We start from the raw sequence: 16,509 nt of genomic DNA, 5'->3' as shown, positions 1-16,509 counted from the left end.
GGGTTGCTTATATTGCAGTTTTCTACTAGAGTACCAATCAGAATCACATATAGTGCTTTTAAATACACATATTCAAGGCAATGTCCCAGACCTAATAAGCCAACCTTCAAGGGGTTGTAGGCCTAGGAGATAAATAAAAGTCACTATTAAGGTGATCTGCTAAAATGGAAAATCAGATTCAATTTGCATCATTTTCTCTCAAAGCATAAACATTAAGAAGCAACAGATGATGAGCTGGAAAGAGTATCTGGAAAAGTGACTGGAGAGAAACCGGAAATGATATAAATTCACCAAATAATATACTTTAAAGTTCCATAGGTGATTCTAACCTTCACCCCCTGTTTAAGAATCATTTCTTTAATGATTCCTAAAGCTGCCAAAGAAAATCTGCCATCTTTCAGTGCACATGAGGAGAATTTCTCATGAAATAAAGCGTAACAATAAGTCAGTCTAACTGGTTATAAGCAAATCAACACACTAACACCTGCACCAGCACCATCAACAAATGTTTGGCATTCAGTACTATGTCTGACAGCTTTATGAGCACTTTTATCACTGAATCTTGAGAGCCATACTAGAGTGCAGGTATTAACTTCACTTGCAGATGACAAAACTGAGGTTCACAGGTTAATTTATGAAAAACTAAATGAGAAAGGCAGGATTCATCAGAATCCTTCATAAAGCAAGGTACCTAACAATGTGAATAGGACTCTAGAGACACCACGATTCAAGTCTGGACTCTACAAGCAAATTGCAAAAGTGGAATACAAACAGTACCTCTTAAGCTGGTTCTTTTGTTAATTGCACCATTACATGCAAAGCATTAAGCTCAGTGCTGGCTGCAAATACATGCCTCTTAGGGTCAATTTAATGTAGTGATTAACAGCACAGATTCGGTAGCCAGAACACTTGGGTTTAAGAGAGACTCTACCATTTACTAGCTATGTGACCACAGCAAGATCCTCCATCTCTGTGCCTAGTTTCCTCATCTCTAAAGTAGAAATGGTAACAGTCCCAATCTCATACAACGGTAGTGTGCATTAAATGATTATTATAAGTACTTTGAACTACATCTGATCCATATTGGGTGCTTAATAAATGAGGGCCATCATTATCATTGATAAATGCATGCTAATAATTATCATCTTTTAGTCCTATCTCCAAAGTATGTTTTTCATTCCACCATGTTTCCCTTATGAAGAACAAAATGGGAAATCATGTAAAAACTTCCTTGCTTAAAATTTCCACTTAGATATCTGAAGCAAAATCTTCATATTCTGGATTTACACTCCAACAGAGTGTAAATTCCTCTCCTCCCAAACAGGGTAAAAACTGCTTCTTTACAAGTTTTCCTCGTCTCAGTAAGTTTCCTAAAACCTAAAATGCATCTTTTATTCCTCCCTATGCACAGCAAATGCAAAACATCATTAAGTCCAAAATCCATACACCTTTTTTCCAAGTCTAAGACAATCCAGCCATCAGTCACTGTCTTTTCCTGGACTACTGCAAATATATTTCTACTGCCACTATTTGCATGTGTGTGGGGGGGAGGGGGAGGTTTTCATTAAGGCAGGAGTAAGAAAACAAGATTGGGCATCTAAAACTACCTAAATGGAAAATAAAGAAATGATTCCAGAATTTAAGAGTGAAACACCAGAAACATTCCAATAATGACAAAAAAAGATAAAAATATTTGTTATCAATACTACGATTCAGCCCGGTGTTAGAAGTGCTAACTGATTAAATATGACTCAAAAAAAGAGAGGTAAAGATAACAGAATAGAGGCAAAAAAGATCAACATGAAAAAACAATTTCCTTTCTAAATGTCAGAAATAATCCAGGAGAAAATGTTGATAGGAAAAGTTCTTAATCATTAAGAGCCATAAAATAATTTGGGATAAAGCTAGCAAAAATACTTAAAGAACTGTATGATATTTTATTGCAGGCCACAGAAGACACCTGCAAGTAAAAAACCTTGTTCTGGATATGAAAATGTCACAACGCTCTACGTTTAACTCAATTATAAGAAACTGTTAACAAGAGTCTATAAAATGATTACAAGTGATTTAAAAATTCTTTAAAGCAAATGGGGGAGTAACCCTCTAAAAAAATCTCATAAAGAAGAGGTTGTGAAGAAGGGAATCTGCAATATCAGGAAAGAGTTGAACAGCAATGTACTGCCAGAGTGTATAAGCACTTTGACTGAACAGAAAAAGTAACCGTAACCCCCAAACAGATCCAAGTATGTATCAAATATCCTATTTCATAGATTAGCTTTTTAAATCAGTAGGGAATATTCAGTACTTGAAAACTTTTTAAAATGAGATAATATATAACAAATAATCCTAAATGATTAAAATATTAAAAGTCAAAGATGAAACCATGAAGCTATCAGTGATTTTTTTAATACATAAAAGAAGCCGTAAGTGGCAGATTTCACTTGTTAATATTAGAATACATCAAAAGCAAAGCAAAAAAGCAAATGTCTGAATATATTCTACAAATGAGTTCCATCATCTTTCATATTAGTGGAAAATGTTCTCAGATTCTGGTTATGACCCGGTTTGGTGGTTAAGTTTGTCTTTTAAAATATTATTAGCTAAAATCCCATTTCTAATCTGGAACCACTTGATCCAAACCTAAATTAAAGATTACTTTAAAAACTGGGTTACCAGCTTTCTTCATCCCTGGCTGTCTGAGGATAGGCCGCCATCATGAAGGACACAGTAACTATCCACACTAGAAAGTTCCTGACCAACCAACTACTTCACAGGAAACAAATGGTCATTGATGTCCTTCACCCCCGGAAGGCAACAGTGCCTAAGACAGAAATTCAGAAAAAAACTAGCCAAAATGTATAAGACCACACCGGATGTCATCTTCGTATTTGGATTGAGAACTCATTCTGGTGATGGCAAGACAACTGGCTTTGGCATGATTTATGATTCCCTGGATTACGCAAAGAAAAATGAACCCAAACACAGACTTGCAAGACATGGCCTGTATGAGAAGAAAAAGACCTCAAGAAAGCAACCAAAGGAACCCAAGAACAGAATGAAGGAAGTCAGGGGGACTACAAAGGCCAATGTTGGCACTGGCAAAAAGTGAGCTGGAGATTGGATCACAGCCGAAGGGGTAAAGGTGCTGCAATGATATTATCTGTGCCACTGTGGATTTTTCACGAGAAGCCTAATAAACCAAAAACTTTCAAAAAAAAAAAAAAAAAATTGGGTTACCAAGGGTTATAAAGAAGTACGTTGTAGTTGAGGAAAAAAAATTGGTTTGGCATTCTAGCTCATGCCTGTAATCCTAGCACTTTGGGAGGCCGAGGTGGGTATTGCTTGGGTCCAGGAATGAGATCATCCTGGGCAACCTAGCAACACCCCATCTCTACGAAAAATAAAAAAATCAGCTGGGTGTGGTGGCATATACCTGGGGTCCCAGCTTCTTGAGAGGCTGAGGCAGAAGGACCGCTTGAGCCCGGGAGGCTGAAGCTGTAGTGAGCTGTGATTGCACCACTGCATTCAGCCTGGGCAACAGAACAAGACCCTGTCTCAAAAATGAATAAACAAATAAAAATAAATAAAAGGTGTTGGCTGGGCACAGTGGCTCACTCCTGTAATCTCAGCACTTTGGGAGACCGAGGCACGTGGATAATCTGAGGTCAAGGGTTCAGGAGCATGGCCAACAGGGTGAAACCCTGCGTCTACTAAACATACAAATATTAGCTGGGCATGGTGGTGGGTGCCTGTAATCCCAGCTACTTAGGAGACTGAGGCAGAAGAGCTGCTTGAACCCGGGAGACGGAGCTTGCAGTGAGCCGAGATGGCACCACTGCACACCAGCCTGGGGGATAAGAGAGAAACTCCATCTCAAAACAACAACAACAACAAGAGCAAAATGTGTTGCAGGGTATGGGAACAGACATTATTACAACCGAACAAGTGAAAAGAACAGGACTCTTCAGGAATCCTAAAAATATGTTTCAGAGATAGGGATTATTTCAGATTTGGAGTAAGTCAAATAATTTGTTTCCCTTATAGATACACAAGACTCACTGTTGTAAATGATCTGGAAGATAAACATGTAGGAACATCATTATCACTCAGCTTTTCCAGGAAATAATAAATAGTAAATCTCTGTGCTACTGGGAAGAAAGGAGGCGGCTGAGTTTTAATGAGCATAATGCAAAATGTTTATACGCTGTAATGCTGTGGGCAAACTTTGATTTGGAAGGTTGCGCATTCCTTAGAAACAACTGAAATCCAAAGTATCATTAACATCCTACTTTGATACAAAATGGCCATAGGAGAAGTGTGGTCACCTCTAGTACCATACCAAAAAAAAAAAAAAAAAAAAAAAAAAAAGTACATAACAGAACATCTATTCAAAAAAGATCAAAGGGGTTATGTGGGGGCTGAACAAAGACTGGTGACAATCCAAGTGACACAAAAAAACAGCAATGGCTGGGCACTGTGGCTCATGCCTGTAATGCCAGCACTTTGGGAGGCAGAGGTGGGCAGATCACCTGAGGTCAGGAGTACAACACCAGCCTGCCAACATGGTGAAACACTGTCTCTACTAAAAATACAAAAATTAGCCGGGCATGGTGGTGGGCGCTTGTAATCCCAGCTACTTGGATGGCTGAGGCATGAGAATTGCTTGAACCCAGGAGGCGAAGGTTGCAGTGAGCTAAGATCGTGCCACTGCACTCCAGCCTGGGTGACAGAGCAAGACTGTCTCAAAAAACAAAACAAAACAAAAAACAACAACAACAAAAAACCCCACCATTCCCATTCACTTACTCAGGAAGAATTTAGATTCATGGACATTCAAATATTTTTCTTCAGGAAGAATTTAGATCCATGGACATTCAAATATTTTTCTTCTAAATATATAGCATCTAACAAACAAAACAGTTAAATATTTGTTTTCTGCCTTAAAGACTTTCAATCTTGCCAGAAAGGGAAGAGGTTCAAAAGTAAATAATGTTTATGTTTACAATGTTTCCAAGGAATATGAAAGAGATGGTACCACTGGGAATATGAGAGAACCTTAGATGCACAATTTCAAATCGCTCTTAAGTACAAAATTCAAAATGTCTCTTCCAGTTATTCTTGCCTTTGGTTCAGGGGTTGGCAAACTTTTTCTATACAGGTCCAGTTAAACATTTCCGGCTTTGCGAGACAGATGGTCTGTGAAAACCATTTAACTCTGCCACTGTAGCTTGAAAGCAGCCCACAGACAATATGTAAATGAATGAGTGTGGGTATCTCCCAATAAAGCTGGACTAAAATAGGCCCAAATCTCTGCTCCAGAATAAAGAAGACAAATGCACTATCACAACCAAATACAATATCACAATCAAATGCAATGCATGAATCATGACTGGCTTCTGGTTTGAGAGATGGGGTGAAGGTGGTAGGGAGACGGATATAAAAGACATTCTTGGGGATGCTGCTCTAGACCAGATGCTGAACACCTCAACCAGGGAAACTGGTGGCAGTAGCAAGGGAAGACGGAAAACTGGGAGGTATTTTAGAGTTAAAATCAGCAGGGTATAGTAACCTAGTGGCCTGTGAGACATACAGAAGATGAAAGAGTAAAGTATGATTTCAAAGTTTCTAGATGAGCAACTGGATGAACAGAGGCGGCAACTATTCGAGCAAAGGAATGCAGGAGGAGGAAGTGGTATGGGCGCAACACAAAGAGTTCAAGTTTGGACATACTGAGTTTTGAAAGGCCCAACATCAGCTGAGGACATCCAGAAGGGGACCTAAAATGTGGGGAGATCTCAAACAAAACCTTGGGAGGGAACAGAAAGGTTTGCATTTGACATTCAGAATGTCGGCAATTTCAGCAATAGAGCTATTTTAGTTAAGTGAGCAGAAGCCAGATTTTGAGGTACTGATGTAATACATTAAAGACTGCAAGTACAGACTATTCCTTCAACACTGAAAGCAGGGAGAAAAAAATTCTGTAATAGCCTCAAGAGTATGGGGGTTTTGCCGGGCATAGGGGCTCATGCCTGTAATCCCAGCACTTTGGGAGACCAAGGCAGGAAGACAGCTTGAGCTTAGGAGTTCACAACCAGCTTGGGCAACATAGCAAAACCCCACCCATACCAAAAACACAAAAATTAGCCAGGTATAGTGGCAAACGCCTGTAAGTCCCGGCTACTTAGGGAGACTGACTGAGGTGGGAGGATCACTTGAGCTGGGAGGTTGAGGCTGCAGTGAACCATGTTCTAGCCTGGGTGACAAAGTAAGATCCTGTCTCCTCCCTCCCTTCCAAAAATAAGATATGGAGACTTAAAGAAATTTTTTTTAAGGATAGAGATTTGAGTATGTTTATCATCCAAGGGGAAGGTGTAGGTTCCAAGCTAGTAGTAGAAGCTGCAAGACAGCACGGATGTACCCTGTGCTAAAAGCCCAATGCAATGCAAGAGCACAGGTGGGTGAGATGGACAGCATATTAACCTTTAAACATCTCCAGAAACTTTATTGTTAACATTTTTGGTTAAAACATCCCAATTCTTAGTCATTCACCATTACATCTCAAATGTTCTTTTCTTTAAAAAAATTAATATTTCAAACACAGACAAGGCCATAAAAGAGTAATATAAAAGATAACCATGTACTCACACTTTAAGAAATACATTACTAATATGGCAGGAAAAACTCCTAGGTATTCTCTCTCTGATTACATCTCTTTCCATCCCCAGTGGGTATCCCAGTGGTAATCACTCATGGAAATCTTTGTATCTTACTACATTTGAATTCATCCCTAAGCAATATATAGTGTTCTATATGCTTTATACTTTATATAAGCGCTATCATACTGTGAACAAATAATACATTCTTGGGACAACTAGCGAAAATGTGAACACGAACTATTAGAAGACGTTGTTGTTCTTTTACTTGGGGGTGATAATGGTATTGTGGCTGCATAGGAGGCTATGCTGATTCTTAGGATAATTACCTGTGGAAGTATTAAAGGTGATGTGTCATAATGTCTGCAACTTACTTTTAAGAGGTTCAACAATAACGTGCACATGTATGCATATATGAGAGAGAGAAAGAGATGTGTGTGAAGTCAAGGTGGGACAATATTAACCATCAGCAGATCTGGGTGGAGGATATACAAGTGTTCACTGTTCTAGTCTTAACTTCTCTGTATGGATCATGTCAGGTAGATGATAAAATATGAGATAGAACACTGTGGCCTGTAAGAACAATATTGGTCTTGTTGAGCCTATTGGTCCCCCCAAATTCTTCATTACATGGTTTGTGGGTCCTCCATATTAAAAAGTTACCTGTTATCTGACCCCTTTAGGCTCTAAGTGATCAACTACAAAAAAGACGTCTCAAGTCTCAATTTAAACCATTAATAAGTGTCTGAGGCACAGCCAAAAACTGGCAGCCCAGGGCTAGTCTGCAGAGTTGTCTAGTTTGAGCAGCACAGGATTCTAAAAAAATTAAAAATGAGAAAGTAAAAAAGCCAAATACAAATAGATCAAAAAAACAAAAAGCAAACAAAGCTAACATATGTTCCCCAATTCTGAACTACATGTAGTTTACAACAAAGAGTGTTCGTGTTTCTGGGCTACTGTGCACGCTGTTTAGCCTCTAGGCTACTTCCTAATCTGTAAAATGAAGATGATACTATTACTCTGTAAAAGAAGTATTGAATGAGTTAGTACAGTGAATGGGTCACAGTAAGCACCCCATAAGGGTTAGCCACTGTATTGTTACTACTATTAATAACTTGGTAGGAGCCAGATATACCCAACTCATAAAAAGCCTTCATTGACTCTCAATGGTCTATTTTGCAAGGTGATGTTTCTGTTACCAATCGTAGTATCACCTAGAAAGATGTTTTAATGTAAACATGTAAAATATGCTGGTGAGTGGGGATTCATAATTTTTTTAAAAGACAAAAGTACAAATCTGGCTCTTCTTTGGAATGCTTTGGCTTCATCATCTGCATTTTCTAGTTGTTTTTTGAGATTGAATCCAGGCTTCAGTCAGATTGCTGTACCCTCCTGACTTCCATCTTAGCCTCCACATCAATGCAGTCCACCCTGGTAAAATTCTTTTAGAAATAGGCAGGATGTTTTTCCTTCTCAGCCTTTTTTGAAGACTTCTTCCTATGCCCACACCTGAGGCCTTCTTCTCATCTGAATGTACACCTGTAACACTTTGGTATTTTTGACTCACAGCTATTTTTGAGAAGCAAGATTCTTATACTCCTGTTGTTTCCATTTCAAAAACAGCTTCCTTTCATTTCCCCAAGTGAAAAGGCATGTTTGACATATTTTCTAAATATACTTACTATTCCACTTCACTGTTTTGTTCAGTACCATTCCACTTCACTTAGCTCACAGCAGGTACTCCATCATTTGTTGTATAACTAACCTCGCCCAAAGTTTTTAACTGCAACTTTCATTATGCTGATGACCAATACGTTTGCTTCCAACCTGACTTCCCATGAACTTCAAATTAATAATTGCCTACTACTTGGCATTAGATCTAACATGTCTAAACCAAACTCTTCTTGAAAAGTACAGGTCCTTCTACGAGAGTTATAAGGAAGATAATTTATTCAGCACCTAGATATCAGGCATGAAGCTAGTTGCTTTAATAACATGTCATATAATTAAGTCCCCAGAGCAACCTTACAGGGTTGGGTACCACTGTATACACTTTACAGATTAACAAAGAAGGTCAGATGTGTTATGCAGCCAAGCTCGCACAGGTAATAAGGTGCTGGGAAATTAGGGAGTAAATGATAATTCAGGACGATAACTTACATTTGTATCCTTTCCAATAGCAATATGCTGCTCTAAGTGCCTATGCTAGAAAACTCACATTTGTGTCCTCTTCCTCCTTACCTATCACATCCAGTTTGTTGCTAAAGCACAGCATGGTGGCTACGAGCATAGCTTTGGAGTCAGACAGATCTTGATGTGAGTCCAGGATCTGCTACTTATTCACTGTGAAATACCATAATATATTACAATGTACAGAGTAGTTCTTGGTATATAAAAGAGAGCAAAGGTATAGAAAGTGAGTAACTACCTGGGACAGTTAGGAAAGGCTGCTCAGGCACATGAAGCAATTAAGTAACCTGCCCAAGGTCATACACACAGTGGGATATGGGGATGTCGTAATGTAAGGCCCCAGTCCATCTGACTCTAGAGACTTCCTTCTTATGACTATGCTATACTGCCTCTAGAAGTGTGTTCCTGTATGGGCACCTTGATTCCCAATCAACCCTATCACCTAATTCTCTATCTGGGTTGTGATAAAGCTTTACAATAGTTGAATAAATGAATAAATAGACAGACTAACAGACCATCGAAAATTTCCAGAATATGTTGAAACAAACTGGGCTTTCAGAAAACTTGTAATCACTATTAGATTTTCTGTCTCACAATCATTACCAAGTTCAGAGAAGCCACTCTGAGGCAAATAACTGAATGTACTTCCTCTGTTTGAATATCATTTCCATGAGTGCCGTCTTTTTTTTTTTTTTTTTTTCTGAGACGGAGTTTCGCTCTTGTTACCCAGGCTGGAGTGCAATGGCGCGATCTCGGCTCATCGCAACCTCCGCTTCCTGGGTTCAGGCAATTCTTCTGCCTCAGCCTCCTGAGTAGCTGGGATTACAGGCACGCGCCACCATGCCCAGCTGATTTTTTGTATTTTTAGTAGAGACGGGGTTTCACCATGTTGACCAGGATGGTCTTGATCTCTTGACCTCGTGATCCACCCGCCTCGGCCTCCCAAAGTGCTGGGATTACAGGCGTGAGCCACCCCGCCCGGCCGAGTGCCGTCTTTTTATGGCATGTGATAACTAAATGATCTTGAGCAAGTTATTTAATTTCTTGGTGTGTCAGCTGCCTCCTTTACTGAAAGTGGAGGTAAGAACTCCATCTCATAAGGCTGTTGAAGATTAAATGCAATTAATATGTATAACTGCTCAGCACATGGCTTGAGGGGAAGGGGTACTCAATTTTAGCTACAGTCTTACAGTCAACTTTAGCTATAAGCTTATTAAAATGGGCAGAACCTGAAGGGAAAATAAGTGATTAAAATAATCATTTAAGATTCCCCATTCATAACTCTCTGTAAAGAACTCTTATATTAAAGCCCAGATGCTGATGAATACAATACATCACCAAAAATCTACGAATTTATCAACTTGCTATACAGCTAATGATGACAAGGCGTGAGTCTCGTAAGAAATGCCTTCTCTCACCTGACTGGTTTTTGCTGTTCTGCACCTCTCCGTTATTTTGTGGCTGTTGATTTGTTAAAGCACTGCTTTCTGACTGGCTGTTTAACACTTTAACAGCAGATCCCAGGTTTGCTGCTATGACAGGAAAATGCTGACCCCTCTTTAGAAGCTGTTTGTGTTCCTGGTGGCGAAATCGTGGAGGTACTTCACGAGGATACCGAGGCAAGGCCTGTGGCTGCTGCTGTGGCTGCTGCGGCTGTGGCTGCTGCTGCGGCTGCTGTGGCTGCTGTTGCTGCTGCTGCTGTGGCTGCTGATTGTTGGCTGTAGCTCGCTTGGCATTATTATTAGTGCTGGTTGCTGTGGAAGTGCCGTTATTAGAGTTGGCAGGCTGAGGCTGGCTTACACTGGGCTTTATCTGTTCTGGCACTAATCCCAACAAAAGAAAAGGGGTGGAAAAGATTAGCCAGTAAAGTGTACCTCCAAAGTAAGCCATCTAAATTCAAAGGCGCTAAAAAAAAAAAAAAAAATCCTAAAAAAACAGAAGCTTGCTGTGAGCAGGGATATCCTTATTTACAGGCTCAAATTTTGTTAGGAGATATCACTGCCAAGAGTCAAATTCACTTCTGCTAACTACCTATCCAATAACAGCCTGGGGACCTTTGGCCAAGATGACAACTCATGTTTACCATCTCTTCCCACATTACACTCTGGTCAAACACATCATCAGGTCATTACAAAATCAGGGAACTCACAACAACTCAAAGAACAAATGTGACCAATCAATTTTCAGTAGTCCTAAGAGAATCCTCAATTCCCTGACAACTGTTCTTATTCTGCCTCATTGTCAATGTGTTTGGTCTCTGTTTTTCATCTTTGGAAGATAACACAAGAACAACAACACAAGGATAGAAAACAACCTGCTGGTTTTCTTACAAAAAGGCAAAGTTAACAACGTCTGTCCTTGTTAAAAATGTAAAATCTGAATCATATAAGACAAACTCAGAATACAGAAGGAACGACAAAGATAATAAATCTGTAAGATGAATCAAAATGAGAGAAATAATCTGGATGCTCTATCTTAAATCTGAAAAATAAATCAGAAACTGCAAATGAGGAACTTTTTGACTCATAAAAGAGGGGTTAAGACAGAAAGAAAACTGATGGAAATGCCTTAAGCCAGTGTAAGTAAACCCAGTTGGAGAAGTACAGAGATGGCATGGTGTATGAGCTTTTGGTGCCACGTTTCAACCCCAGCCCTGCCTTTACAAACTTTGTATCTTTGAGCAAGTTGTATAAACCTAACTGAGCCAGCTGTTTTCTCAGTAAAATGGAGATAGTACCCACACCTCATAGAGCTATCCTAAGGTTAAATGTCTTCATGTTTATAAAACACAGAACATAAGGCTATATAAACAGTGACTATTCATTAATGACAGACACAATACCACCTTATACTTTTGTAGCAGTTGCATGTTTCTATAAAATTTTTTAATACATCCTCACAGATACCACTGTCAAATAAGTGAAGTGAAACACACCCATGTTACTGGTGAGGACACTCAGAGAAAAGTCTCCATTCAAGGGTTCACAGCTCTCATCCTGGAATTAAAACAGCCCACCACTCACCACCTGGGTTAGCTCTGTGTCGTTCTCCTCTATAAAGTAGAAACAGTCTTGGTCAAGTGCCCAGTGTGTTGTAACCACTCAGTCAACAGAAGTTATTACCGTGTCCAAAAGAAATCTTTATCAAATGCCTACAATATGTATGACGCTGTGAGTAAAGCCTTGGTCACCTGAGTTTACAACAGCCACCAACTTCCTCTTCCACACACTCAGCTCTAGCCTCCCTTCACCTAACAAACTAGTCTCCCCATTTTCTTTCTTCTGTGAACATCTGGTAAATCTAGTCTGTGTCATTTATACTTTTTAATATAATATATGATCTTGGCCTCTTATTTTTTTTCAATGTGACTTCAATTTTTCTAATGTAATACAAATGAATTGTAGTTCAGGAAGAATTACAGTGAAAAATTACAAACGTTCTATCTATTGTTTGTAATCCTTTCCATTCTTGACGCTCACTAACCAGTCTCTTACTGATAACTGGAGCAAAGTGCTTTCTAGGCCTAATTATGTGTGAAAAGTTTGTCTCCCAGACAATATAATACTTCTATATGTAGCAATAACATAAATTCCTTTATGTGCCTCACGCGGTAATAAGCAAATATTGGCTATCAAAAACACTTCATGAGGACAATATAGCACTAGAATATTCCAAAGTACCTCTGAAACCAAATGAAGATAAAATATAGGCAGCCCTCCAAATCCATGTGGTGTCCCACCCACAGATTCAACCAACCATAGACCAAAAATACTAAGCAAATAAACCAAAAAAATAAAATAAAAAATAAAAACCAATGCAACTATTTACACAGTATTTACATTACATTTTGTATTGTATGTAATCTACAGATGATTCAACACATACAGGAGAATGTGTGTAGTTTATACGCAAATACTACACCTTTTTATATAAGGGACTTGAACATCCATGAATTTTGGTATCCAATGGGGGTCCTGGAACCAATCCTTCACAGATACCAAGGGACAACTATATATGTAACTATAACATTATAAGGAACATAAAAATGCTCACTCAGCTTTTACATGCTTAGTACTGGACTCAGTGTGGCATTTGGCAATTGAGCATCAACTTAAGCAGTATTTACCTACTGCTGTAATATAGGCTTGTTGTAACTTCACTACTTTAAAAATCTAAATATTAAAAAAAAAAAAAAAAAATTGTGACAACTATTTTACACCCAAACAGGGTGTGTGAGAAAGGAGCAGGAAGATGCTTTTATATCAACGAACCAGAAGATAACCTAGATACAAACACTGTGAATTATCTATATGAAGGCATGTATAAGAACCCTAACACTAAATGAAAAGTGACCAGAAGTTCAGAAGCAACATCAATATTTTTCACCTCGCAACCTCACCCCTACCTAAAACTCAAGTAACTGCTGTACTTCTCATTAGTAAAGTACCACATGGAAAACAAGGCTGAGATAGGTATTCATTTCTGGGACCAGAAAACTTCATTAAAACCAGTAAAGACATCAAGATATTGTAACTACTGATTATTAAATGACGCTAATCTGAAGTACAATCTCAGATATAAAATAAGACATAGAAACAATGAGTAAAGAAGGAGCAAACAGCGAACACAGGTGGGGGTTGCTACATAACAGATACTAATACTGAATAATTCTGGCTATGGCATATGTATACCTAAACTTTTAAGTTAATTATGTTCATAATCACCCAAACCATTGGAAGGGGAGAAAAAAGAAAATTAGAAAACTTCATCTATTCAACAGACATGGAAAATGGAATTTAAAAAAATTTCAAAGTTCTCGTTAACACAAGCTAGGATGCTAAATAGAAGTACCAAAATATCTGTATTACAATAATGTGAATGCTGTAAATTCACTTGTTAAAAGTTAAAGCCTCTTAAAGAAAGGAAAAACAAACTTAAAGAATATACCTTGTAAAATGCAATCCTAAAAACAATGCAGCAAAATTGAAACAAACAAACAAACAAAAAAAAACAGTAGAGAGGAAGATATACAAACAAGAAATGCTAAGAAAATTGAAAACAATACTGATATCAGATAAAATAAAATTCGAAGAGAAAAGCATTATAAAGGATAAGAGAAATTGCATATTCATAAAAGAAACAACTAAACAGACACGAGCAATTAAGCACTTTCATATGTCAAGCCTCATAATATCAAAACATGTAAAATAAATGGAGACAGAGAAAACCAGAAAAAAGCAAAACCACGTACCTTGAAAACAGATAATGTCTTTTTGACAAGTACCCATGAAACAATCATAAGAAGTTAATAAGCATGCATGCACATACGTGCGTGCGCACACACACGCATATATATGCCATTCAGCAGTAAAGAAAACATAAACAAAATTGCAAAGACTGGAAATAATACAGTGTATATTTCTGGATTACAATGCAATGTCACTAAAATGACAAAACTAGCAAATAAAAATCTGCCTTACATAAAGTTGCATAACGCAAACTTTGCAGCTAAAAACAAACAAAAAAAGAATAAAGTAAATTTCAAGATGAAGAATACATAAACACCAAAACTACAGGGTTACCAATAAAACAACAGTGAAAACACTGCATACAATACAGTTTAAGATCCAGCTAAAGAAGGTGCTCAAAAAATAATTCATAGCCTTATTTCCAATAAACAAGAACATAATGCATCCAGCTCATGAAGGGGGAAAAAACCCACACATGCTAAAGCAAAGGAAATAGAAAGATGAAATTAGTAAATATAAAAGAGAGATCAATGACTTTAAAAGTAAATCAATAAATCCAAGGCATGCTTCTATGAAAAAAGTCAACATTTTTTAAAATGAAAATGGGAAAAAAAAATTTCTGAAATTAATATATTTCTTTATGTTCAAGTCTATAAATAGTTTGAAAAGCTGGAGCAGGGAGTAATTTAACACTGACCATAGAAAAGGCAGGAAATCTAAATAAATTAACTAGTTTACATAGAAGAAATAAGAGAAATTTATGAAAGTGTCCATCAGGCTCAGAGAGTTTCCCTGATTTAATACTACCATACTTTTTTCTTTTTCACTAGTGTATACCTGTTTTTGGAGACACCCAGGCTGGGGAACAGTGGTGCAATCTTGGCTCACTGCAACCTCCACCTCCCCAGTTCAAGTGATTCTTTTGCCTCAGCCTGAGGAGTAGCTGGGATTACAGGTGTGCACCAGGGTGCAGTGGCATGATCTCGGCTCACTGCAACCTTCGCCTCCCGGGTTGAAGCGATTCTCCTGCCTTAGCCTCCCAAGTAGCTGGGATTACAGGCATGTGCCACCACCCCCAGCTAATTTTTTGTATTTAGTAAAGATGGGGTTGAACCATGTTAGTCAGGCTGGTCTCAAACTCCTGACCTCAGGCGATCCACTCACCTCAGCCTCCCAAAGTGCTGGGACTTCAGGTGTGCGCCACCGCACCCTGAAAAAAAATACCTTTGTTGTTTTTCAGATGGAGTATTGCTCTTATTGCCCAGGCTAGAGTGCAGTGGCATCATCTTGGCTTACTGCAACCTCCACCTCCCAGTTTCAAGTGATTCTCCTGCCTCAGCCTCCCTAATAGCTGGGATTACAGATGCCCATCACCATGCCTGGTTAATTTTTGTACTTTCAGTAGAGACGAGGTTTTGCCATGTTGGCCAGCCTGGTCTCAATCTCCTGACCTTGTGATCCACCTGCCTTGGTCTCCCAAAGTGCAGGGAATACAGACGTGAGCCTGCACCCGGCCAATAGTGTGCTTTTAAGAAACATGAATCTTGGGCTAGGTACCTGTAATTGCAGCACTTTGGGAGGCCGAGGCAGGTGTATCACCTGAGGTCAGGAGTTGGAGACCATCCTGGCTAACATGGTAAAACCCCATCTCTACTAAAAATACAAGAATTAGCCAGGCATGGTGGTGTGTGACTGTGTTGGCAGTTACTCGGAAAGCTGAGGCAGAATTGCTTGAACCCAGGAGGTGGAGGCTGCAGTGAGACAAGATCATACCACTGCACTCCAGCCTGGGCAACAGCAAGCCCCTGTTTCAAAAAAAGAAAAAAGAAAAATAAACATGTGTTTCTAAATCTAATGATATTTAAATTGTTGCAGAGCACAGTAAAAGATGGAACACCAACATAACACTATTACCAATAAGTCAGACTAAATTTTAGTCATCCCAAACAATGGGAATAAAAACAAGAGATATAAATAGCACTGAGAATAAAAAAGACACAAATTTGAATGTGGAGATTACGTGCAATCTATCTCAGTAAAACAAAACCCAACTAAATTGAACTATGTTGTACAATAGGGATTGGCAAGTTCTTTCTGTAAAGATGAGACAGTAAATATTTTTGGCTTTGCAGACTCATAGAGTCTGTGACAACTACTCAACTCTGCCACTGTAGCACCAGAGCAGCCATAGACAACAGGTAAATGTAAACGAATGGATGTGACTACATTCCATAGCACTGCATATGCAAAACCAGGCAGTGGGCCAGATTTCACTTGCAGGCTGTAGTTTTCCAGACTCTGCTTTATTAAACACAATTTACCAAAATAGGCTCACAAGGAAGTAGAAGGTCCTATAGTATAACAGCAGGAACTCTGAAAGGGTCTCTTAAGATTTATCCCTCCAAAACACACCAGGC

At 38.7% G+C, this 16,509-nt stretch overlaps 1 protein-coding gene across 5 annotated transcripts in view; it reads right to left on the bottom strand.

Moving 5' to 3' along the window:
• TNRC6A (trinucleotide repeat containing adaptor 6A) overlaps positions 1–16,509 on the bottom strand; it is a 221,969-nt gene that overhangs the window by 37,972 nt on the left and 167,488 nt on the right. For 4 of the 5 annotated variants that reach the window (XM_032242977.1, XM_032242975.1, XM_032242976.1 and 1 more), the window contains exon 5: positions 10,262–10,666. In XM_032242977.1, the coding sequence (XP_032098868.1) occupies positions 10,262–10,666 (405 nt within the window). Of the gene's footprint in view, positions 1–8,894; positions 9,530–10,261; positions 10,667–16,509 lie in introns of those variants that run through there. The other variant, XM_032242979.1, reaches the window with a different exon arrangement.

Source organism: Sapajus apella, unplaced genomic scaffold (genome assembly GCF_009761245.1).
Source record: "Sapajus apella isolate SASKATOON/1434 unplaced genomic scaffold, GSC_monkey_1.0 scaffold51, whole genome shotgun sequence".
Classification (NCBI taxonomy): Eukaryota; Metazoa; Chordata; class Mammalia; order Primates; family Cebidae; genus Sapajus; species Sapajus apella.
Note: the sequence above shows the minus strand (reverse complement) of the source record. Positions and strands in the feature narration are given on the sequence as shown.